The sequence below is a fragment of the Stegostoma tigrinum genome, chromosome 12 (genome assembly GCF_030684315.1).
Source record: "Stegostoma tigrinum isolate sSteTig4 chromosome 12, sSteTig4.hap1, whole genome shotgun sequence".
Classification (NCBI taxonomy): Eukaryota; Metazoa; Chordata; class Chondrichthyes; order Orectolobiformes; family Stegostomatidae; genus Stegostoma; species Stegostoma tigrinum.
In genome coordinates this window covers 65608993-65634163 of record NC_081365.1, presented here as the reverse complement: position 1 = coordinate 65634163, position 25171 = coordinate 65608993, and the positions used below count along the sequence as shown (strand labels likewise).

Here is a 25171-nt window from a genome sequence, read left to right as displayed (position 1 = left end):
TCACTCACCAAGTCAGATGTTTAATGTGTCAAATTCTAAACTTACACAACTGTAAAAAATATTTACTTAACTCTTATCAATGAAACTGGCTTCAGAAGCCAGTTATTTGTATTCACAGAACAGGCTTTAAAATCTAAATGACTTTGCATGTTTAACTTGGGGTGATAAATACCATTGAAAATTGAAACTAAAATTGAAGTGACTTTCACAACATCGTACAATGATGGCATGAAACATTGATTAGCAGTGAAACCTTTGGGAAATTGTCTGGTGGTTTTCAGCAGCTCTTTTAAATTGTAATCGATTGCCTTTGCATTTTTAATTTTTAAAAAAAATCTCAAGATACCTAATGCATGATTGATTCATACTCAGTCTTACTTCTAAAATATACATTTTATTCTTTGCTGAGTCATTTAGTTTATGCATAACATACCTGACCATTAGTTAAGAGAAAAATCTTGTTTAATTTCTTCCTACTTCTAAAGGTGCTACAATTAGTTTCAGCACTTCAAGCCAAAGGGGTAAAAATCCATTAGTGCACTCACTGTTTGAAAAACTCAAGAAGTTAAAAGTAGAGATTGGATGCAAACAACACTCAGCAATGATATCAAGATTAACTCAGCTCATCCTCAGGTTTGAAAGTCCAAATTCATTACGAAGTGAAAAGTTGGATATCATTTATTTTTCATTGATTATTCAGAATCCCTAGCATGGAAACAGATCTTTTAGCCCATCAAGTCCACACCAATCCTCCGAAGAGCATCCTTCCCAGACCCACCCTTTACCCTATCCCTGTAACCCTGCACTTCCCACGGCTAATTCACCTAACCTGCACATCACTGGACACTAGGGGCAATTTACCATGGCCAGTTCAACTAACCACCACCTTTTGGACGTTGGGAGGAAACCAGAGGAAACTCACATGGACACGGGAAGAATGTGCAAACTTCACACAGGTTGGAATTGAACCCACATCCCTGGCACTGTCATGTTGTAGTGCTCACCACTGAGCCATTGTGCTGGCCTTATTTTACATGTTAGGCACCTTCAAAGATTTCACTTTTTTTTGGGATATGGATAGCATGGGCAATACGAACATTTGTTGCCCACCTCAATTGCCCTCAAGGCAGCTGAGTCATTTTTTTAATCATTGCAGCTTAATTTAAATAAAACCATAGTTTTGTTAAGGAGACAGTTCCAAGTTTTATTCCCACGAAACAACTTGAGTGATATATATTTGAGACAGTGTGACACTTAGAGGGAAACTTATCATGGTGACATTCCAAGTTGCTACGCTTGTCCTCTTAGGCAGTAGAAGCAATAGTTCAGTACGTCCTGTCAAAAAACCTTTGGTGAGTTCCTGTCGCACATCTTCTTGATGGCACATATTGCTGCCACTGTGCAGTAGGATGGATAAAATGAATGTTTGAGGTAGTAAATGATGTACTGATTAAGCAAGCTGCGATGTTGAGAGTCGAGCGCTACTCAAGATACTCTTCCCTTTCCTGGATGAGTTTAATATAATATTGTGAACTTGTGACCTATAGGCAGTGGAAAGGCTTTGGTGAGTGACACAGCATAAAAATGATCTGTTTGTGACCCACTTTTGTTGTTCTGCGTATTTGTATGGCTGATCAAATTGTTTTTAAGCCTATTCTGATCTGCAAGATGGTACTGCCAGGGTGCCACTTTACATCAAGAGAAGATGGTTAATCTCATGTTGCAGATGATTATTGCTCAGCAATAGTACGGCTTAGGTTTTTCATGCTATTTATCAGCCCAAACCCAAAGATTGATCAGGTTTTGCTTCATATAGGCATGGGCTGCATCAGCACAAGGAATCATGATTAGTAGTGAATGCCTTGTAATCATTAGCTTACATCATGGAGGCAAGGACTGCTCTGAGCAACTCCTGCAGCAAAGTCCTGAGGCCAAGATGTTCAGTCTCCATTTTCTTTGCCCTAGGTATGATTCTAGCCTGTGGATATTCCTTGTCAATTCCAAAGGCATCAATTTGTGCCTTGATGGCAAGGGATTTTTCATGTCACCACTGAAATTCAGCACTATCTATTTTTGGAGCACTGCTATAATGAGAGCTGGAGCTGAGTAGTCATGATGGAACAGAAATGAACCAATACACAAATACCACTTGATGACATGGTCAATAAAACCTTCCCTCACTTCGCTGTTGACTGATAGGGTGGTAGTTGGCTAATTTCAACTGCTGTAGCTACTGGCTAGAGGCGCAGCTAGCTCTGGAGCAGACATCTTCAGTATTATCGGCAGGATATATTGATCTCCGTGCTGACTGTGCCAATGCCTTCAGCCTTTTCTTGATACCACATGGTGACTACTGATTTGTCTGGAGACCAGTATCTGGGATAATAGATGCATCAGAGGAGGGAGAGATGATTCAATCACTCTGCACTTCTGTCTGAAGATAACTGCAAATTATTTTGCCTTCACTAACATGCTGGGCTCCATAATTATTCTCTGGTTAGCTGCTTAACTACATTCTTCACTGGACACGGAATGGTCCCCCAGCTGAATGATGGTGAAATGAGGGCTATATTAAATTATTAGGTCGGATTGTCATGTCTTGTTGCAGGTGACAACATGGTGCTTATGGAATCACAGTTGTGAGCTATGTCTGACATAACAAGGTGTAGAGCTGGATAAAGTGTAGAGCTAGATCTGTTATCTCAGATTCTCCAGCATCTGCGGTTCTTACTATCTCTGTGAGCTCTGTCTGTTCTGAATTCATCCTATTTCACAGAGTTAGTGGTACACAGCATGATTGAGGATCCACTATGTGAAGACAGATCTTAATTAACATTTAAAATCATCCATCAGACTAATATTTTTGCCTGGCAGCCCTCAGTTCTTTTTGTTCCCCATATGTCTTTGCCAACTTTAATTGCGGACATTAGCTAGCAGGCTACAGAGGACATAACAGCTCAGGCCAGTCCAGAAGTGGAGCTTTCTCTCCTCAATCACAGATACTGCAGCCAAGTCTTGTAAAAGAAGGGTGTAGGCCCGAAACGTCAGATTTCCTGCTCCTCTGATGCTGCTAGGCCTGCTGTGTTCATCCAGCTCTACACCCTGTTATCTCAATCCCTCAGCTGCTTGTTTTAAAACCTATCCGGAAGCTTGAATGGTGGCATGGTTCATGACCTCCAGGCAAATACAAACTTTCAGTATTTTATACATACAGCACAAAAGCAATTTTATGCATAACAAGCTAGCAGTGGAGACAAAAATCATAAACAATGTGTCTTCAATAGAAGTGACAAGATATTGCTTCCTTGTTTTCTAAGGATATCAAACTAAGATGTTGTTCACAATATTCGTGGGGGTGTGAGGAATGAGTGTGTGCTGTGGGGATATGTTGGTTTTTCCTCTTACAACATTTGTTTTTGTATTGCAAGGTCATATCTTGTACGTAACACAAGGAACCATACATTTAATGTACAAAACATATGGGGAAAATGATGCATTATACTTATGCTATTTGGCCAAGTATTTGAAATTTCCAAATTTTACTTACAAATGTATTTCTTTTCAATTTTAAAGCAGTACAATCAGTAACCTTGATTGTTCTTGAAATGTGATTACAAACAATATTTATTTTCAAACAATATAAAACATGAACAAACAATCGATTTGCAGTGATTGTCAATGGCAATATGATTAGCAATTTCATACCATAAAGTGCATTTTAATCTAAATTGCCAGATTATATTGATAATCAGTACACTAACATACTACAAATTATTGTACAATTCACTCTCGAAGTTTTAAATTTAGTACAGCATTAAAAGTGGTTTGACTTTTATATCTGTTGGCATTAAACTATGAACCCCAAATAATCAGCTGATTACTCACGATGGATGAGTTTCAGCTCCATTGCTACATAATATTTGGACTTGAAACAGAATATCTGGAAAAAAAGTAAAGTGAATACTGCCACATTGCTATCACTACAATTCAGTCAGGCTCTTGCTTGCTTACTGAAGTGATTAACTTCACATTTTATACATTAGTTAAAATATCTCCAGTGCAATGTTGTTTGAAACTTAAAAATACACTATTTTGATCTGCTATCCTTTGAAATTACATGTATATCAATGAAGCATTTGCAGTATTGCATTCATTAAGTAGATAGATATACCTGGTCGGATGTTTGCAGTATGCATTTACTAACATACAAGTATCCTTTACTGCACTTGGCACTAAATGGATTTCAAATGAAGTCTTTATGGCAAATACAACCTTCAGTTTTATCACTTTAACATTTGGTATTAAGTAATCTATTGCCACTACCTGACCAGTTCCATCAAGTAAAGGATTGTCCGTGGCACACAATTTTGAATAGAAACCAGGTAGCTCTATGAAACTAGACTGCAGGACATATTGTAATTAGGGCAATCAGTTAACCTTGTTGAGGCACATCACTTCTTCATAATGTTAGCAGAATCTAGAGTCTCGAGTCCGTGGGCACAAAACCACCAAACACTGGAAATCCAAATTCCAGATCAACAAAAATTCAAAGGAAAGGTGCACATTAAACACAAACAAGATGGCATTACTTGGAGCTTCAAAGGCTCCCTTGTATCAGTTTGGGCACACGTGGTTCTTCTTGTGCTTATTCCAAAAGGAAATAAGCTCAACTAAGTGAACTGATGAATTCAAATAAATGGCTCTGGGCACAGAATCTTTGATTTGGTGCACAGCATTAAACCTACATCAAGAAAAATTATCTTCCAAAATGGAAAACAAGAAAACGTGATAATTTACAACAGTTTAAAGTCATCCAGCATATTAAACTTTCATATGTTTACACAGATCAAAAATCTGTTGTTAGTGTACTAAATTAAATGCTGCTAGAATGTTGTTTGCTGAAACAATCTTGTAGTAAATCTGGGAGACTTCATTTGTTTGATAACTGTATTCACAGTGACAAAACTCATAAGGCTGCCAAACAGGCTCAATACCAATTATTAAGTTAATGACATTACTTCCTAATATCTTTTTGATTAAATAGATGCATCAATAGCCTTCACCATTTCATCTTAATAGGAACAACCACTGTTCTCTCCAGAATCTAAATTTACCAGAGGTCCAAAGTATTCTTACAAGTGCAGTATCTAGCGCATAAATGAAGGAACTACCAGAAATTTTTTCTTCATAACACGTTGCAAGTGTTTGCAGATATCAAAGGGCAATTTGACATGGAAGTTTGTTTATGGAACGAACATCAGAACCCTACCCAAATATTCTTAGGGTGAACAGTCAATTAATCATTTTGGTTAATGTCTATTAGTAGCACCAAGATATATTACAAACTGACTTCAAATTACACAATTATTCATGACTCTTCAAATGGTCATCATTACACAGGATCTTTCCTCGAGATGAAAATTAATGTACAAACTGTATCAAATTGTTTAAAAACAGCAGTTATAATAAACAAAAATTGTTCAGCAAGCCACCTTAAATATATGAAATATTGGCAACTTGGAAGCAAAACAAAAAGAAAATCAGTGACTTTGGTTTACAAAGGTCTTGTGGGGGTCAATAAATTTGATTAGTTACTGTATGTCCTTGTCTGGGGGACGGACATATAGGAATAGACTGATAACAGCCACCAACAATGTAATCAAGGCAGTTAATAGTTGCTGAAACCAGATGCAACGGTTAATTTGGTCCTCCAGTCGCCTATTGGATGCCATTAATTTAGTCATCTGTTAAAACAAAAATTCAGAATCAAAGTTAAAATACCAACATTTGACCAAATAGTGTAGATTATTACAATTTGAACAAAAAGCCACTAACAAGGTCACTCATAATGCATCAGCACAAAAGCTATAAGTTCACTCAATCAACCTCAGAATTTTCAAAGATAATGGGAACTGCAGATGCTGGAGAATCCAAGATAATAAAATGTGAGGCTGGATGAACACAGCAGGCCAAGCAGCATCTCAGGAGCACAAAAGCTGACGTTTCGGGCCTAGACCCTTCATCAGAGAATTTTCAATGAATCTGGTGCTTTCTCAAACAAAAGTCTGAATATTTTAATGAAACAATTGCAATAGGCTACATAACACCACTACACCAGGAATATGTGGTAAGCATTAAACTAGTTTATCAAGTCTAAACTTAGCTTCTCGTGCCTTGAGAACATGGCACCAAACAACCCTACATTGGCAATCTTTGTCAGTAGTGTTAGGAAAGTATACAATGTAGATAGGTGTTTTCTCGAGGTTAAGACAAAAACACATTACTAGAGTAGAAAGCAGTTTACCCTGAAATTGGCTGTTGAGTGTGTTTGAAGGTTACATTAAAAAAAAGCAAAACATATCCCTAAGTTTTGAAAGAATGCAAAATCATTTACACTTGCACAGCATTGTCAAAGGTAAAGAATGATCACAAGGCAAGTTCAATAAAGAAAAACATAGCACAAAGGGGAACTTGAGGTATAACTGAAGGTTTTGTCAAAAGTGCACCTTGTGTAACAGTTTCAAAATTTCAGAAGAGGGTCAACTAAGTTCAGTTGACTGGATGGTTGGTTTGTGGTGCAAAGTGATGCCAACTGCGTGGGTTCATTTACTGCAGCAGCTGAGGTTAGCATGAAGGTCCCTTGCAATCTCACCCTTTGCCCGAGGCGTGGTGACCCTCAGGTGAAACCACCATCAGTTATTCTCCAATGAGACAACAGCACTATGCTCCTCTGTGACTATGGTAACTTTATCATTACTTTATACATGGGATGACTTATCAACACTCCATTCTAATTATGATGTGGAGATGCTGGTGTTGGACTGGGGCAGACAAGGTCAGAAATCACATGACACCGGGTTATAGTCCAACAGGTTTATTTGAAAACACAAGCTTTTGAGCTTCACTCCTTCTAACACCTTAAGGAGGACTAAGGCTCCAAAAGCTTGTGCTTTCAATTAAATCTGTCGGACTATAACCTGGTGCCATGTGATTTCTGACCATTTTAATTATGACAAAATATCTATTTCCCTTTATGTTTCTACTGCTCAAAGAATCTGGAACTACATTGACAAGGTTCTGTGTAGAAAAAAGGATATTGGTATGTTTCTTCTACAAGATGGATAAATAGCTGATTAAGATCAATTTTTGTATGTCTTGATTCTGAAAACAATGTTTAAATTTATTCTCTACAGAGCTGGCATTCAAGTAAAGTGAGCAGATCACATTTGACATTGTTTGCTGCTGATCAGGGGTTTAAGACTGCAAAATCAGATTCAATCTATTCTACAGTGCTTGATGAACTGGGAAAGTTTGACACTGATTGATATTTTAGATTGGTCATCATGCTTGTTTAAGCTACAAGTACCAAAAACTACTGAGCAGTGACCTCAAGTTTAGTTGAATGGAACTTTTAAAGAAAGTATTAGACCAATCATTATAAACAAACACTTATACGTATCAGAACATTACTAATATGGCACTAGCAGGCACAGGCTGGGTTCCATCAGCACCCTCTCTTCAAACACCTGGCCTGCCCGTCTGGCCAAGCAAACCTAAACTCAAATCTCATTTTCCTTCCTAAAGTCCTTCACCCTGATGTCACCTTCCAAATCTGTGCCCATTTTCCCCATAACTCCACAGCACTGAAATAGTTTTCAAAGTCGCAGACTGGGGCAAATTATCTCTCCTTCTCCTCCTCAACAAATCCCCAGTCTTTGGAACAGGCGACAATTCTATTCCCCTGTAATACCTCACTTCATCTACCCTGGTGGGCTAGCACTTGCCTGGTTTTGTTTCTAACTGTGCATTTCTCGCCAGAAAAACTCTTCCTCATCTCACAGCATTACCTCCAAGACTGCCAAAGATCAATCCTTCGATCCTTACTTCTCAACATTATGAAGTTAATGCATATCGCATTTCCTTTGTATGATGACATCCAGCTCTACGTCTCGACCTTTCCACTCCCCCCAAATTGTCACATACAGACTTGCAACTTGCATTCTGACGAGCTCTTTCAAAAATCTCTGCTACCCTTATCTCAACTCTCGACAACCCCGTGCTCACTAATTTCCACTGGTCCAATAATAAGAATGAAAATGTTCTCATCAAGTTATTATCAAATCTTTCCATCTACTTGTCCAAGCCAATTTTTAAATGCCTCAGCCCTATCACCCTCCAAGGTGCTCCAATTCTAATCTTTTGCTTATTCTAGATTTCATCCCCTCAGCCACTGCTGAATGTCCCTTTAGCTTCCCAGGGCCCAAGTTATGAAATTCCGTCACCAATCTTCACAATTTCTCTCCTTACTTCATGGAGTCATCTTATGCTGAGCCATTCCCGATGTGGCCGTGTCAATTTTTATTTGGTAACACTCCTCGGAAACACATTGGTACTTTATGTTAAAGGTGCAATATCAACGTGACACGTTGACAAAAAAACCTCAAATTCTACACATACAATTATTAGAAAAGAATACATGGCATGTAGTCATTGGGCAAACAATATAATTGGTTAAAAGTTGATTAAATTTGCAGGTTTTAGCTTGGTAATGGTTTTTATGACAGTTTAGTCACAAGAGTCGAACCCTGAAACTCTGTAACGTGGGATACGAATAGAAGTAGTCTTGGTGAGAAATGAATCAGTTCAGGTAACAACTTTCTAGCCACCAATACTGACATACAAATGGGGGAATTATACAATTTTCATTACAGTTACATGTGACACATGGGATGGCACAGATTCTGTGGGGTTGGCCCTCTCAACGTCCATGGGGAGATGGTTAAAATGGGGATTTTAGCAATGTATACAAAACAAAATCACATCCCATTGTAGTACATTACTGGTCATAACATGGCTGACAGGTGCTAGGAAGTAGAGTAGCAATCCCACCAAGAAGTGGTCTGATTGAAGTCAGAGGCAGTGGCAGACCCCTAGTTTCTCGGTCTTCAGCCTACTACCTACTGCAAACAGAACTTTACATTTTTGGTAACAGGTGTATTAAAATTTATTTCAACTGGTATTTCATTTACTAATACAGGAATTTAATCATTTAAAGTACTATATTTCAACTTAGGCAAAATAGATATAATTTTCTTTCTGCTAAACAAATCCCCACCAGTTTTAACTCCAGTTTAAATGTTGACTCATATGGAAATTGCATTCTGTTTCTAACATTTTGTCGATTTATTGTTCTGCAGCTACAAAATTTTGAAATTAATCCAATAATTTCTTTCTACTGCTTTCCATATAAACTAAAACAATTAATCCCTACCCTTTGCACTGCAATGGTTAACCTGTTTACAGGTTATATTTATTCCTAACTTATCACAATATTGCAAAAGCAACTTTATAAAATCCTAAATTTCTATGAAAAGAACTGTAAAACAGTGGAAAAATAAAAACTACGATGATCAGAAGTTTAAAATTACAAGCAGGGAAAATGAATCTAAAAAGACAATTATGTTGACTAAGTTTCTTTCCTTGCACATATGGTTGAAAGGCAAAAATGTTCTCATAGCATGATTGGTCAACAGCTAATAAACACTGACAGATCAATTCACCTTAAATGCTTTGCTTCATCCTACAAAGAATAGAAGTAAATCTCTATTTAGAGAGCAAAAATATCATGTTTCATCCAAGCAGATCACGAAGTGTCTGCAACCACCTAAACTGTACAGAATTATGCATAGATGTATTCCAGTACTTAGTAAACTGTATTATAGACCAGTCCATGCATTGGATGAAACTGTACAATGGTTCACATTGGATTAGTCAGGTGGCATTATACTGTCCCCATTTGCCTTTTGGAAGCTCCAAGATAGCTGTGGCCAACATGGAGTTGTGCACATTTCCCTACCATTCCCCTGGTTCCAGCTCTGTTCTCACAGGTCTTCTCCCCTCCACCATTTTTTGCAGAGAGATTATGATAATTTTCAAGTGTTAAAATAGAATCAAAGTGGAGAAAAATTGGGAAGCAACTGTCTAGTATAAGAGATAAGAGCAGAATGTAACGTTGGTATTGGAGTGTTGAAGATCTGTCATTTCAAATCTTGATTCGCAATAACATATCTGGTAACAGCTTTCCCTGGCAGGGTCCCAGATGTTAAGCTTCAGGTATTCTACAATATCAGCTTCTTAACAACAGAACAGCACTGTAGCATAAATGTAAACATGACTGTTGTTATCCAGGGATCAAAACTGGTAAGATGATACCTAGCAGCTGGCAAAATATCTTTTAAAATGTTCACATGCACTCCTTTTGTTCAATTTTTTGCCTGTTTCATATTTGTGGGCCCAGTAAATTTTTCTTGAATTTACTTACTGTAAATAAATAAATAAAAAGATAGTGTACCAATATCACCCAGATAACAATTTAAAACAATATTTATACCTCAAGGCATATACACCTGTTTTAATTTTGCAATACAAACTATAGTAGCATTCTCTTGAAAATTAAAATCAAATTATTATGGTTCAATCATGAGAGGGGAAGGGTCAACGTTCAAACTACAGATCTGTATTCTCTCTTCAGATGTTGATCTGTGTCCTATTGTGCACTTTCAATATTGTTATTAGTACCCAATCACACCATCTGCAACATGCCCAGATACATATTAAATCAAATGTTTTATAGGACGATGAAAAAGAGGAGGAAGAGAATCAATGGGAATCTTTAATTACAAGATGGATGCAACTGGCTTTCTTTGGAAAAAAGGCCTGGATATTAAAGGTAGAAATTAGAACCAGGAATTAATTCTGTTAATATAAAGTGTAGACTGATCCAAGCTTTTATCAGAGATTAAAGTTCAGAAAGAATGATGTAAAATACATTAGTCCTTGGTCTGTGCCCCTGCACAAACTAAACAGAGTTTCGTCATAGATGGGAAAAAAGAGAAATGCTCTAAACAAACATTAGAAATATTCAGAAGCTTGTGCATTTCAGCTTTTTTAAATTCTTTCACAGAAAATGGAACCCCCTGGTCTGGCACACATTCGCTGCTCAGCCTAAGGTGCACTTAAGATGATGGTGCTGGTTTGCTTTAGAGAACAGCCACAATTATATCGAGCACGGAGACCCACCATTGTTAAGGAGAGAATTCCAGAATTTTGGTCCAGTGATGATGAGTGAATGGTATTATGCTTCTTAATCAGTATAGTGTGCAGTTTGAAGGGGAACTTGCAGGTGGTGATGCTTCCTTGTATCTGGTGCCCATGACATCCTCGGGGGGAGAGGTTCCAGGTCTAAAGGGTGCTGAGGAAGGGCCTTAGCGAGTTATAGAGTCATAGAGCTGTAGAGCATGGAAACATACCCTTTGGTCCAACTCACCCGTGCCAACCAGATATCTTAAATTAGTCTAGTCCCATTTACCAGCATTTGGCCTATATCTTTCCAAACTCTTCTGATTCATATATCCTTCTACCTGTCTTTTAAACGTTGTATTGTACCAGTGTCCACCAATTCTTCTGGCAGCCCATTCCATACATGCACCACCTTCCTCATGAAAACTGCCCCTTGGGTTCCTTTTAAATCTGCCCCTCTTACTGTAAACCTATGCCTTCTAATTTTGGACTCCCCCACACTGGGGAAAAGACCTTGTCTATTTACCCTATCCATTCCCCTCATGATTTTATAAACCTCTATAACGTCACCCTTCAGCCTCTGATGCTCCAGGGAAAACAGCACCAGCCTATTCAGCCTCTCCCTATAGCTCAAACCCTCCAATCCTGGCAAACATCCCCGTCGATCTTTTCTGCACCTTGTCAAATTTCACAACATCTTTCCCATAGCAGAGAGACCAGAACTGCATGCAGTATTCCAGAAATGGCCGAATCGATGTCCTGTACAGCTGCAACATGACCTCCCAACTCCTTTATTCAATGCACTGATCAATAAAAGCAAGCATACCAAATGCCTTCTTCACTACCCAGTCTACCTGTGACTCCACTTTCAAGGAACTATGAATCTGCACTCCAAGGTCTCTTTGTTCAGCAACACTCCCCAGGACCTTACCATGAAGTGTACAAGCCCTGCCCTGATGTGCCTTTCCAAAATACAGCATCTCACATTTATCTAAATTAAACGCCATCTGCCACTCTTCAGCCCAACGGCCCATCTGATCAACGTCCTGTTGTACCTTGGAGGTATCCTTCTTTGCTGTCCATTACACCTCAAATTTTGGTGTCATCTGTAACCGTATTAACCATATCCACTATTTTCACATCCAAATCACTTATTTAAGTGGCGAAAAGCAGTGGGCCCAGCACCAATCCTTGTGGCACACCACTGGTCACAGGCCTCCAATCTGAAAAGCAACCGTCCACCACCACCCTCTGTCTCCTACCTTTGAGCCAGAACTGTATCCAATTGGCCAGTTCTCCCTCTATTCCATTTGATCTAACCTCGCTAATCAGTCTACTATGAGGAAAGTTGTCAAATGCCTTTCTGAAGTCCATACGGATCATGTCCACCGCTCTGTGCTCATCCAACCTCTTCAATATTTCTTCAAAAAACTCAAGCACATTAATGAGACATGATATTCCTCATACAAAGAGCTACTGCACTGCATCTTACAGATGATACTATTGCTGCTAATGTGCTTCAGTGTGGAGGTGGTGAATGCTGAAGGCATATAGAATGACAATGCTTTGCGTTGGATGGTGTCAACCTTCTTGACTGTTGTTGGAGTTGCACCCATCCACACAAGTGAGGATTCTTCCATCACACTTCTGACTTGTGCCTTTAAGATGGTGGACAGGCTTTTAAGTCAGAAAGAAAGTTATGTGTCATAAAATTCCCAGTTTCTGATTTGCTCTGGCGGTTAGTGTCTACATAGGTGATCCAGTTTCTGAACAATGGTAGCCCCGGGATGCAGTATTAGTAATAGTAATGCAACTGACTGTTACAAGGAAAATGTTAGATTCTTTCTGCAACCCAAAGGATATTCACCACTTTATCTTTTGTCCAAGTCTGACCATTGCAAAGGCTTTGTTGCATAAGAACACAGACTGTTATGGTGTCAGAGCCATTGTGAATGGGATGAACATTACGCAATCAACAAACATCACCACTTCTCAACTTATGGTGGAGAGAAAGCCATTGATGAAATAATTGAAGATGGCTGGACAAAGGATTTGACCCTGATGAACTGCTGGAATGATTGACCTTCAAGTATAACTGTCTTACATTGTAAGATGTATGATTTCCACCACTAGAATGCTTCCGCTCCCATTACAATTCTCATTAGAATGATCAAAATTTGACCCAATTAGGCATACTGTATTCAGTTTTTAAGCATTAGGCCTTGAAAAGGATATGCTGGCTTCAGTGGGGACAACATATTCACCAGGTTGATACCAAGGCCAGAACAGTTAACTTATGAGATCAGTTTTTAAAGATTAGACTTGTACTTCCTTGAATTAAGAGGATTAAGGTCCAATTTAATTGGAGTGGTTGAGAGGTAATGCATTTGATTGGGTAGATAGTAAGAAATTGTCTCCTCTGGGACGCAGTCCAGAACAATGGGTGTAACTCTCAAATTCAAACTAGAATCTTCAAAATGATTTTAGGTAACACCCCATCAACCAGTGTTGTAGAAATCTGGAAAACGCTTTCAAAAAGTGTGGAGTATAGTTCAATTGAAAGTGTTAAAATTGAGATAGATAATTTCCTTCCTAAACAAAAATTTAAGAATTAGTCATAGCCAGAGAACTACACTACAGAAAAAAGCCCTTTGGCGCATCACATCCATGCCAGTTAGAAACAATCCAACTATTCTAATCCATTTTCCAGCACTTGCCCCAAAGCCCTGTATGCTTTGGCAAAAGTGCACATCTAAATACTACTTGAATGTTGAGGGTTTCTTATTGTACCACCCTCACAGCAGTGAGTTCCAGCTTCCTAACACCCTCTGGGTGGAAAAACTTCCTCCTCCTATCTCCTCTAAATCTCCTGCCCTTTACCTTAAATTACAGAATCAAAACAAGCCAATGGAGTTAAGATACAATTTAGTCATTACCTAACTGATAAGTAACCAAACATGAGGAGGAAAGACATACTGCAATTCCTACGCATGGTAGGATACGAACAACAGTGCAACTGGAAAAGCAAACATCAAGATCACAAATTGGTAAAGACTGAACCTTTGCAATTATATTAGCAGAAATGGATCATTTAAAAAAGTAAACACAGCTTGTGGTAGAAAATGTGAGAGTCTTAGATCAACTTCATATATACAGAATCAAGCATTAAGCTAACACTATTTTATGTAAAGGATTAGTTCAAAGCAATTGCTTACCTACCTTTGAATGCAAATCCTCTTGGCTGGAACTAACTGCAAATCCTTTAAAGGAATTGTCTTTGGGAATAGCCTTATGACTTTCTACAATATGGCACCTTAATCTGCAAAGTACAAAGAACTATCTGTAAACGAAAAGCGCTAATACCCAAAATGTCAATCTTACAAAATAAGTTCAAATAAGTCAGGATACTTTATGAACAGGTATACGAAAAGAAATTTATATTGAACACAATGTTGCAAAGTACTGAAAGCTACATTTAAAAAAAAGGTGCAGTCAAAACAATGCTTCTTTCATATTTCGCAAGAAGTGTGCAATGTATGCACAGACAAGCTAGAATTGCAAAATTCAGTAGAGCCAACCATTTGTACTACAAGCTAACAATAATTTTATCACCTACAACTTTTCCTACTTACAGGATGACAAAAGTTGATGGTGCTGTATGATTTAGTAGGAATCACACACATTAATTGATGGGATTAACTGAAATCCAAAAGTACCACCTACAGTTGAAAATCTACTCTGAGGGGTAGCCAAATGCCCAACGTATTAAACTGTCATCAAGGCAATAGTTATCCAACAAATAATTTGTAACAGATTTAAATGGCACATTGTCTGGATTAATATACTGTATGGCTAATGCCCATTCCTTATAAGCATTCAGTTCTACTTTAATATTAAATATTTATATAAAGATAAAATAAGAGATTTCCTCTGTTTTTGCTTAAGAATCATTTCATGGTTCAAATCATTTATACCATGAATAGAACTTTGTTTAGAAGAGGCTGAAGTTTTGATATTTGATCACTTAGACGTCTGGTCTACTGCCACTGTGATTTTACGTGCCCCTTTCAATCTCAAAAATTTCAGTACACCCATCTGAGAAAATCATGAACAACAACGCTCTTTGATCTAATGCAATTGTTTCCAGTTGACATTACTTTTTAAAAAAGGAAAGAAAATACAGTGCAGCTGAGAGATGAGTTAATCAGGACTCTTAAATACCTTCCTCATAATCTTTAAGTAATGCTAGCTAAATTTCAGGTGACTGGATTATCTTTAAACTGCAGGTTTAAACAGCATGGTTTTAATTCTTCTCCAATATTATAAACACATTTGCATGGCAAACAGCATGGCAAGAGACCCTTCAGGCCAACCTGTCCATATCAACCAAGTTTCCCAAACTAAACTAGTTTGCATTTGCCTGCATTTAGCCCATATTCCTCTAAACTTTCCCATTTATGAACCTATCCAAATGTTTGTTAAATGAGTAACCGTACCTGCATCTACCACTTCACCTGGCAGGTCATTCCACATGCAAACTATCCTGTGTGAGAAAAATGTGTCTCTCAGGTACCTTCTAAATCTTTCTCCTGTCACCTTAAAAATATGCCCCTCTAGTTTTGAACTCCCCCACCCTAGGGAAAAGACCTTTGCTATTCACCTCATTTATGCCCCTCACGATGTTATAAACCTCTATAAGGTCACCCCTCAACCTGTACGCTCCAGTGAAAAAAGTCCTGGAGTATCCATCCTACCCTTATAACTCAAACACTCCAGTTCCGGTTACATCCTGGTAAATCTTTTCTGAACTCTCTCCAATTTAATAATATCCTTCCTCAAGCAGGGCGACCAGAACTTTACACAGTACTCCGAAAATAAAAGCCTCAAAGTCCTGAACATCCCCAATATGACATCCCAATTCCACAACTCAACGGGCTGCGCAACGAACACAAGCATGCCAAATGCCTTCTTAACCACCCTGTCTACTTGAGATGCAACTTCCAAAGAAGTATGTAGCTGAATCCCTAGGTCTCTGAGTAGTGTGTTTTCAAACAGGGTCTTTCCATTAACTGCACAAATCCTGCCCTTCCTTGTTTAACCAAAATGCAATACTTTGCATTTATCCAAATTAAACTCCATCTCCCACTCCCTCAGCCCATTGGCCCAATTGTTCTTCCCTGTTGACCATACCACCATTAAATGTACAAGTGAAAGAGTGAATATCATAAAAATTACATAAACAGCTAGTACGATTGTGTATTAAGATACTCAGCAATAGAATATTAATGGGGTGAATTAGAGAAGGAGTCTTGTGATTTCTTGGTGTAATTTGAAAAACAGTGTGAATTGTCTTTATATAATTTTTATGGAGTTTCTGACACTGGGGCAGAAGATGGAAATGCGCACTGAAATCCCAGTTGAAGACTCTTTCTATTAAGTTAGTCAATGGCATTGAGGAGCTCAAATGATTTTGACTACTACAGAGTTTTTGCCAAACATACATTTTATCAATACAAGAGCAAAATACTGTAGATAGTGAACAATGAAATGGATCAAGATATATGGCATGTCAAATAACACCTGCAGAGAGGCAAGGGTTAGTGTTTCAAGTCCATGACTATTCATCAAAAAGTTTACTGACACGATCTGTCAATTATGGATGTGAGTTTGCTCGCTGAGCTGGAAGGTTCGTTTTCAGACGTTTCGTTACCATACTAGTTAACATCATCAGTGAGCCTCCGACGAAGCGCTGGTGTTATGTCCCGCTTTCTATTTATTTGGTTAGATTTCCTTGGGTTGGTGATGTCATTTCCTGTTCTTTTTCTCAGGGGATGGTAGATTGGCTCCAAATCAATGCGTTTGTTGAGGGAGTTCCGGTTGGAATGCCATGCTTCTAGGAATTCTCGTGCGTGTCTCTGTTTGGCTTGTCCTAGGATGGATGTGTTGTCCCAATCAAAGTGGTGTCCTTCCTCATCTGTATGTAAGGATACGAGTGATAGTGGGTCATGTCGTTTTGTGGCTAGTTGATGTTCATGTATCCTGGTGGCTAGCTTTCTGCCAGTTTGTCCAATGTAGTGTTTGTCACAGTTCTTGCAAGGTATTAACACATTGGCTCCAAATCAATGCGTTTGTTGATGGAGTTCCGGTTGGAATGCCATGCTTCTAGGAATTCTCGTGCGTGTCTCTGTTTGGCTTGTCCTAGGATGGATGTGTTGTCCCAATCAAAGTGGTGTCCTTCCTCATCTGTATGTAAGGATACGAGTGATAGTGGGTCATGTCGTTTTGTGGCTAGTTGATGTTCATGTATCCTGGTGGCTAGCTTTCTGCCAGTTTGTCCAATGTAGTGTTTGTCACAGTTCTTGCAAGGTATTAACACATTGGCTCCAAATCAATGCGTTTGTTGAGGGAGTTCCGGTTGGAATGCCATGCTTCTAGGAATTCTCGTGCGTGTCTCTGTTTGGCTTGTCCTAGGATGGATGTGTTGTCCCAATCAAAGTGGTGTCCTTCCTCATCTGTATGTAAGGATACGAGTGATAGTGGGTCATGTCGTTTTGTGGCTAGTTGATGTTCATGTATCCTGGTGGCTAGCTTTCTGCCAGTTTGTCCAATGTAGTGTTTGTCACAGTTCTTGCAAGGTATTAACACATTGATTTGGAGCCAATCTACCACCCCCTGAGAAAAAGAACAGGAAATGACATCACCAACCCAGGAAATGACATCACCAACCCAAGGAAATCTAACCAGATAAATAGAAAGCGGGACATAACACCAGCGCTTTGTTGGAGGCTCACTGATGATGTTACCTAGTATGGTGACGAAACATCTGAAAATGAACCTTCCAGCTCAGCAAGCAAACTCACATCCAGAACCTCAACCTGAGCTACAAATCTTCTCAAAACTCGCTATCTGTCAATTATTTCTAACTTTGTAAAACATACATTTTATTAATTTGTTTCCCATCCATGGCACAGGAACAGCTATTAATTGAAAAACAAAATTACATGGATTTAAGTTTCAATGTTATTAGCTACACACACAAAACGAGGTTCTATGCAAAACCCCGACTGTTCAGAAGTTTGTAAACTGTGATTATACCTGGAAAATAGAAGGTCATGCTTATTGTGAAATGACTACATTAAGTGGTGCAGCAGTTGCCCATCTGCACAAACAAACATTTTAGTAGTGGAATCGCAGCTGCCTGGAATAATATGGTGCTGTCTCTGTAATCACAGCTAAGGCCAGTCAAACCCGAATGCCAGCTCTCTGAAATGAGTAGACATTTCCTGCTCTAACAATAGGTAAAATATTTCAACACAAATCTCAGAACTATTAAAAAAAAGTTCTTATGAGGTTGATTTGTGTGATGAAATCTCTCATTGGGTTGGACTTGGACTGTTGAGACTGTTTCTTCTGTCCAAGTGCTCCAAATACTGACCAGGAAGGCCCTGAGTTCACACCATGGGCTGCTCGTGTGTGAGTAATCTGTCAGATTAATGCGTTTCTGCTGGGTGCTTTGTAAAGTAATTATTTCATTGCCTACAAAATGGTCCCTTTTTAACAGAAGGAAAACTAAGGCAAACAACTTAACAGACTAAACATAGTATCTGGACATGGGCAATGCACCCTGGTAATGAAGGCAGCATCATGATAATATGCATGTGTCAGTCATTTTACTGGCCAAATTTTGGAATTTTGAATAATCATTCTGTAATCAGAATAATACCACCTCATCAACAAGCTTTACAAATAAAGACATGACATATGCAAAGTTCCAAGCAGTTCAATAATGCCCTGATCTTAAAGTAATCTGAACAGCATCTCTTACCTACATTTCAAAATTGAGATCAGGTGTGACCAGTATGTACTGATTTTCCATCTATTAAGTTTCAATATATTTTAGGCCAGAATAAAAACTTCAAGTTACTGTAGGTGGTAACATATGGCCTTACACACATCAATTTGGATCTCAAAACCATGTGACTTGCATGATGGGCATCACAGACCATAGAATGCTGGAGTGCACTTGTCCCTCGAACAGACTGAGCAAATAGTTGCGTGCCACACAGCCTGAACGAGGAAGTATAAAATTAGAATATTGACTTTCACGTTAAATGAGGTACATACAGGAAACTAAGCAGAGGGAAAGAAACAAAGTAGAAGGAGAGAATATAAACAATTTTCTTTTCCATTTCTGACAGCTATTAAAATCTAAGGAATGACATTCAACAGTTGAAAATGTTATCTATCCATGCAGGAGGAGCTACTAGTAATAATTAAGACTAATCACACCATTAGGAATGATACAGTCTTTTTTACAACAATTTTCATCCAAACCAACAATTTAAATAGACTAGCATGACATTCATATTTGCACAAGGTAGCCAGATGAGTTGTCACATCTTGTGCATTTATGGAGCAGCATTATTTGTGAACAAAATGGAGAAATAATTTTGGATTTGAATAGAATTATGCAACCGTTTCATGCAGCAAGAGCTTAGGACTGGAGAACAATGAACAGCAGGAGCTTTCAGACAGAACCTGAATAAAAAGGAAATAATGCTGATGAAGGAGAACAATATTGCAGGGATATGGGGAAATGAAACTAAGTGAAAATAACTACACTGTACCTGTGTCTACAACTGAATGAAACAAATGGTTTCATTCTGTGCTGCACTATATCATAAACTCAATGAAAATCTGAGCTGGCATGAAATTGTTATCTGACTTGCACATCAACAGTAGTGAGTGGGTTTGCCTCTCCATTATTCTTACAATAAATGCAGCTCCACGGTTAACTTAAATTGAGATTCCACATTTCAACTGTGCTTTCGTTCCAATAGATTCAGTTTAGTCTCACTATTGTGACCTCCCACAGTACTGAATGTTACTATAATTTAAATACAAATTGCTGTTTTTAATTGCACTTTCCACCATGAAGTAGGTTTATATTGAAGCAAATGCCTCACATAATAAATCATTTATTTGAACAGTCACACACAAACACAATTTAGTAGAAGTGTTATGCCTTATGAGAGCATAAATTGATTGCGCTGAATGCTCAAGGTAAACTACAATTTGTTCCTGTTATTTTAAAGCTGGTTTTGAAGTGAAAAATGCCATAATGTCAAACTCTGAATTAATTATTTAAGAAATGCAGCAAAAATAATAATTTATGCCTTAGTCCTGAATGGTCAAATCAGTTAAATTAAAGACATATTGAATTTACTTGAGTAATAGAAGCTGTAGTTTTGACCAATTGATTAAATGTAATGAAAATCTTTTCACCTACTAAGTGACAAACATACTATTGTCAGTTCAGCCAGACTCAGTTGCAAATCGGATTTAGAATTAGAATTAGGTTTATTGTCACGTACTCACGAGTGCAATGAAAAGTTTACAAAGTTGCCACTTATGGCATCATCTTAGGTACAAAAGTATCCAAGTACAAAATCATAGAAATAAGTTAGAAAAATAAAGTAGTAAAATGCTGAACTTTTTATTTTCATCCAGACCGTGCTGGGGCTCGCTTCTAGACAGCACCGAACTCAACCTGGGGCTACCTGCTCTTGCCACTGACTTGGGACCTTACTCTCAGCCATATTGGGATCACTTGCCCCACGATAACAACTCCACTGTAGTGGGCTCACTCCTTCATGCTACACAAACTCGCAGTCCACTGAAGGCAAGTAGATTGAAGTAAGAAAAAATGTATAAGCAGACAGAGCTGATGAGCTCTGGACACGCTGTACTGCTACTCCATCACCATCTTGGGGACCAGACTATCAACTAAATATATACCACATTCAGGCTGGCTTCAACACTGATTTAACCAGCTACAGAAACATGCAGCTTATTAATTTCTTATACAGGTTTATTTATTGGCACCAACAATCAGGATAGCTGACAGTTAAATTAGTTTGAGGGCTGCTTTTGGAATCCTATTAACTTAGCAGTAATGTAGGAATTTATTTTGAAAAATAAAATCATCTGGGCAACGCATAAAAAGCTAATGACAATTTGCCTCAGCCCAGCCAGTGATATTATACCACTGAGCAGAAGGCCGTTTGTATTCCTTTTGTAAGTCATGGACATGGCTGGCTGGACAGTATTTATTGCTCATCTGTAGTTGCTCTGGAGAAAGTAGTGGTGAGCTGCCTTCTTGAATTGCTGCAGTCCACGTGCTGTGGGTAGATCAGCTTGGAGGGGTACTTGCAGGTCCTGGTATTTCCACATATCTGTTGCCCTTATCCTTCTAGATGGAAGTGGTGGTAGGTTGGAAGGTGCTGTCTGGGGATGTTTGATGAATTCCTGCAGTGCATCCTGTCGATAGTATACACTGCTGCCACTGAGCATCGGTGAAGGAGAGAGTGGACGGTTGTAGATGTAGTGACAATCAAGCGGGCTACTTTGTCTCAGATGGCATCAAGCTTCTTGATTAATGAGTTGCAGCTGCACTCAAGAAAAGGAGATGGGGGTATTCCATCAGGCTTCTGACTTGTGCTTTGTAGATGGTGGAAAGGATCTTGGGAGTCAGGAGGTTGCTACTTGCTGCAATATCCCTAGCTTCTAATCTGCTCCTGTAGCCACTGTGTTCACGTGCCAAGTCCTGTTGAGTTTCTGGTCCTTAACCCCAAGCTTGTTGATAGTGGGGAATTCAGTGATGGTAACACCATTGAATGTCAAGGGCCACTGGTTACGTTGTCACTTATTGGAGATGGTCATTGCCTAGCATTTATGTCAATTGCCACCTGTCTGTCCAAGTCTGGATATTGTCAAGATCTTGTTGCATTTGAACATGGACTGTTTCAGTATCTGAAGAGTCATGAGTGGCGCTGTACTTTGTGCAATCATCGGTGAACTGCTGACCTCATGATGTAGAGAAGATCATTTATGAAGCAGCTGGAGATGGTTGAGTGTAGGACACTACTCTGGTGGACTCCTGCAGAGATGTTCTGGAGCCGAGATGACTGACCTCCAACAAACACAACCATCTTCCGATGTGCCAGGTATAACTCCAACCAGACAGCTGGTCCCCTGATACCTACTAATTCCAGTTTTGCTCAGGTTCTTTGATGTCAAACATTGTCACACTTCTTATCCCTGGAGTTCAGCCCTTTTGTCCATGTTTGAAGCAAGGCTGTAATGAGGTCAGGAGCTGAGTGGCCCCGGCAGAACCTCAACTGGGCATCAGTGAGCTGGTTGTTGTTGAGCAGGTGTTGCTTGATAGCACTATCAATGACACCTTCTGTCAGTTTAATGATCATTGAGAGTAGACTGATAGGGTGTTAACTGGCTGGGCTGAATCTGTTTTTTTCCCCTGTATAGCATGCACCTAGGCAACTTTCCACATTGTACAGTAGATGCCAATGCTGTAGCTTTACTGGAACAGCTTGGCTAGTGATGGGAGAAGTTCTTCACTACTTTTACTGGAATGGTGGCAGGGCCCATAGCATTTGCAGTATCCAGTGTCTGCAGCCACTTCATGATATGAAATGGAGTGAGCTAAATTGAAGACTGGCATCTGTGATGCTGGGGGCTCATGAAGGAAGCTGAGATGGATCATCCACTCTGCACTACTGCTGAAGATTGTTGTGAATGCTTTAGCCTTAACTTTTGCATTGAGGTACTGGGCTCTTTCATCATTGAAGATGGGGATATTTCTAGAGCATCCTCCCACAGGCAGTTCTTTAATTGCCCAGCACCATTCCTGACTGGCTGTGGTACAGATAAGATCCGATCCATTAGCTGTGGGGTAGCTGTCCATCACTCGCTGCTTATGCATGCAATTAGTTCTGCTTGGTAGCTTCACCAGGTTGACACCTCATTTTCAGGTATGCCTGGTGCTGATCCTGGTACGTCCTTCTGCACTGTCCACTGAACCATGGTTCATCCCTGGATTTATTGTAATAGCTGACTGGAAGATATGCCAGGCCACGAGGTTGCAGAATGTGCTGGAGTATGACTCTGCTGCTGTTGACAGCCTGTAGTATCACATGGATGAACAGTTGAGTGGCTAGTTTGTCCTATTTAGCACAGTAACAGAGCTGTACACCACAATGGAGGGTATTCTTAATGTGAAGGTGGAACTTCATTTCAATGTCTGTGCAGTGATCACTCTTATTAATACTGTTAAGGGCAAATGATTTTACAGCAGTGAGAATGATGTCAAGTTCCTTTTCTCTCCTGTTGGTTCCCTCATCACTTGCCACAGAGTCATCTACAAGTTAAATCCTTTAGGACACAATCAACAGTACAATTATTAAGCCATGCTTGGTGGTGGATGTTGAAACCACCTACCTAGAGTACATTTTACACCTTTGCCACCCTCAGTGCTTCCTCCAAGTATAGTTCAACGTGGAAGAGGACTGACTTATCAGCTGAAGGAGGACAGTACATGGTAATCAGCAGGTTTCCATGCCCACATTTAACCTGAAGCTGTGAAACATCATGTGGGAGGGAGTGCAGCGTCGGTTCACAAGGTCAATTCCCGGAATGGTGGGACTACCATATGTTGAAAGATGGGAGCAACTGGGCTTGTATACACTTGAGTTTAGAAGGATGAGAGGGGATCTGATTGAGGCATATAAGATTATTAAGGGATTAGACACTGTGGAGGCAGGAAGCATGTTTCCGCTGATGGGTGAGTCCAGGACCAGAGGACACAGTTTAAAAATAAGGGGTAGGCCATTTAGAACAGAGTTGAGGAAAAACTTCTTCACCCAGAGAGTGGTGCATAAATGGAATGCTCTGCCCCAGAAGGAAGTGGAGGCCAACTCTCTGGACACCTTCAAGAAAGAGATAGACAGAGCTCTTAAACATAGTGGAATCAAGGGTTATGGGGATAAGGCAGGAACAGGATACTGATTGTGGATGATCAGCCATGATCATAATGAATGGTGGTGCTGGCTCGAAGGGATGAATGGCCTACTCCAGCACCTATTGTCTATTGTGTCTGGAGTCAATGTTGAGGACTCCCAAGGCAACACTCTTGACTGTGGACCATTGTGCCATTACCTCTGCTGGATCTGTCCTGCTGATGGGGCAGGACATATTCAGGGATGGTGCTGGGGGTGTCTGGGTCATTGGCTGTGAGGAGACAATGTCAGACTGTTGCTTGACTAGTCCGTGAGACAGCTCTCCCAATTCAGTCACTAGCTCCCTGATGTTAGTAATGAAGGCTTTGCAGTGTCATCAGGACTGTTTTGGCTATTGTTGTTTCAGTGCCTAGTTGATGCCAGGATGTCCATCCAGTTTCATTTCTCATGATTGATAAAACTGAGTGGCTTATTGGGCCATTTCAGAAAGCAATTCCATGTTCTGGAGAAAATGGGAACTACAGATGCTGGAGAATCCAAGATAACAGAGTGTGGAGCTGGATGAACACAGCAGGCCAAGCAGCATCTCAGGAGCACAAAAGCTGATGTTTCAGGCCTAGACCCTTCATCAGAAAAGGGCGATGGGGAGAGGATTCTGAAATAAATAGGGACAGAGGGGGAGGCGGACCGAAGATGGACAGAGGAGCAGATAGGTGCAGAGAAGGGTATGGGTGGGGAGATAGGGAGGGGAAAGGTCAGTCCAGGGAGGATGAACAGGTCAAGGGGGCGGGATGAGGTTAGTAGGTAGCAAATGGAGGTGCGGCTTGAGGTGGGAGGAAGATCAGGTTAGGGAGGCAGGGATGAGCTGGGCTGATTTTGGGATACTGTGGGGGGAGGGGAGATTTTGAAGCTTGTGAAATCCACATTGAAACCAAGTTCCCAAGTGGAATGAGGTGCTGTTCCTGTAACCTACCAGTGGCATCATTATGGCACTGCAGGAGCCCCAGGATGGACATGTCGTCTGAGGAATGGGACTCCCCTCCAACCCCACCACGCCCGCACTTTCCCCTGCAACCGCAGGAAGCACTACACTTGCCCCCAACACCACCTCCCTCACCCCCATCCCAGGCCTCAAGATGGTTTTCCACATCAAGCAGATATTCACCTGCACATCCGCCAATGTGGTATACTGCATCCACTGTACCCGGTGTGGCTTCCTCTACATTGGGGAAACCAAGCAGAGTCTTGGGGACCGCTTTGCAAAACACCTACACTTG

General features: G+C 39.9%; 1 protein-coding gene across 3 annotated transcripts in view; it reads right to left on the bottom strand.

The window, feature by feature from the left end:
* Positions 1–1213: 1213 nt before the first annotated feature.
* The window catches only part of mospd2 (motile sperm domain containing 2), a 91113-nt gene continuing 67155 nt past the window's right edge, over positions 1214–25171 (bottom strand). For 2 of the 3 annotated variants that reach the window (XM_059650383.1, XM_048540488.2), the window contains exons 14-15: positions 14299–14398; positions 1214–5744 (exon numbers count right to left, since the gene is read on the bottom strand). In XM_059650383.1, the coding sequence (XP_059506366.1) occupies positions 5592–5744; positions 14299–14398 (253 nt within the window). In that variant the 3' untranslated portion in view covers positions 1214–5591. Of the gene's footprint in view, positions 5745–14294; positions 14399–25171 lie in introns of all 3 variants that reach the window. The other variant, XM_048540489.2, reaches the window with a different exon arrangement.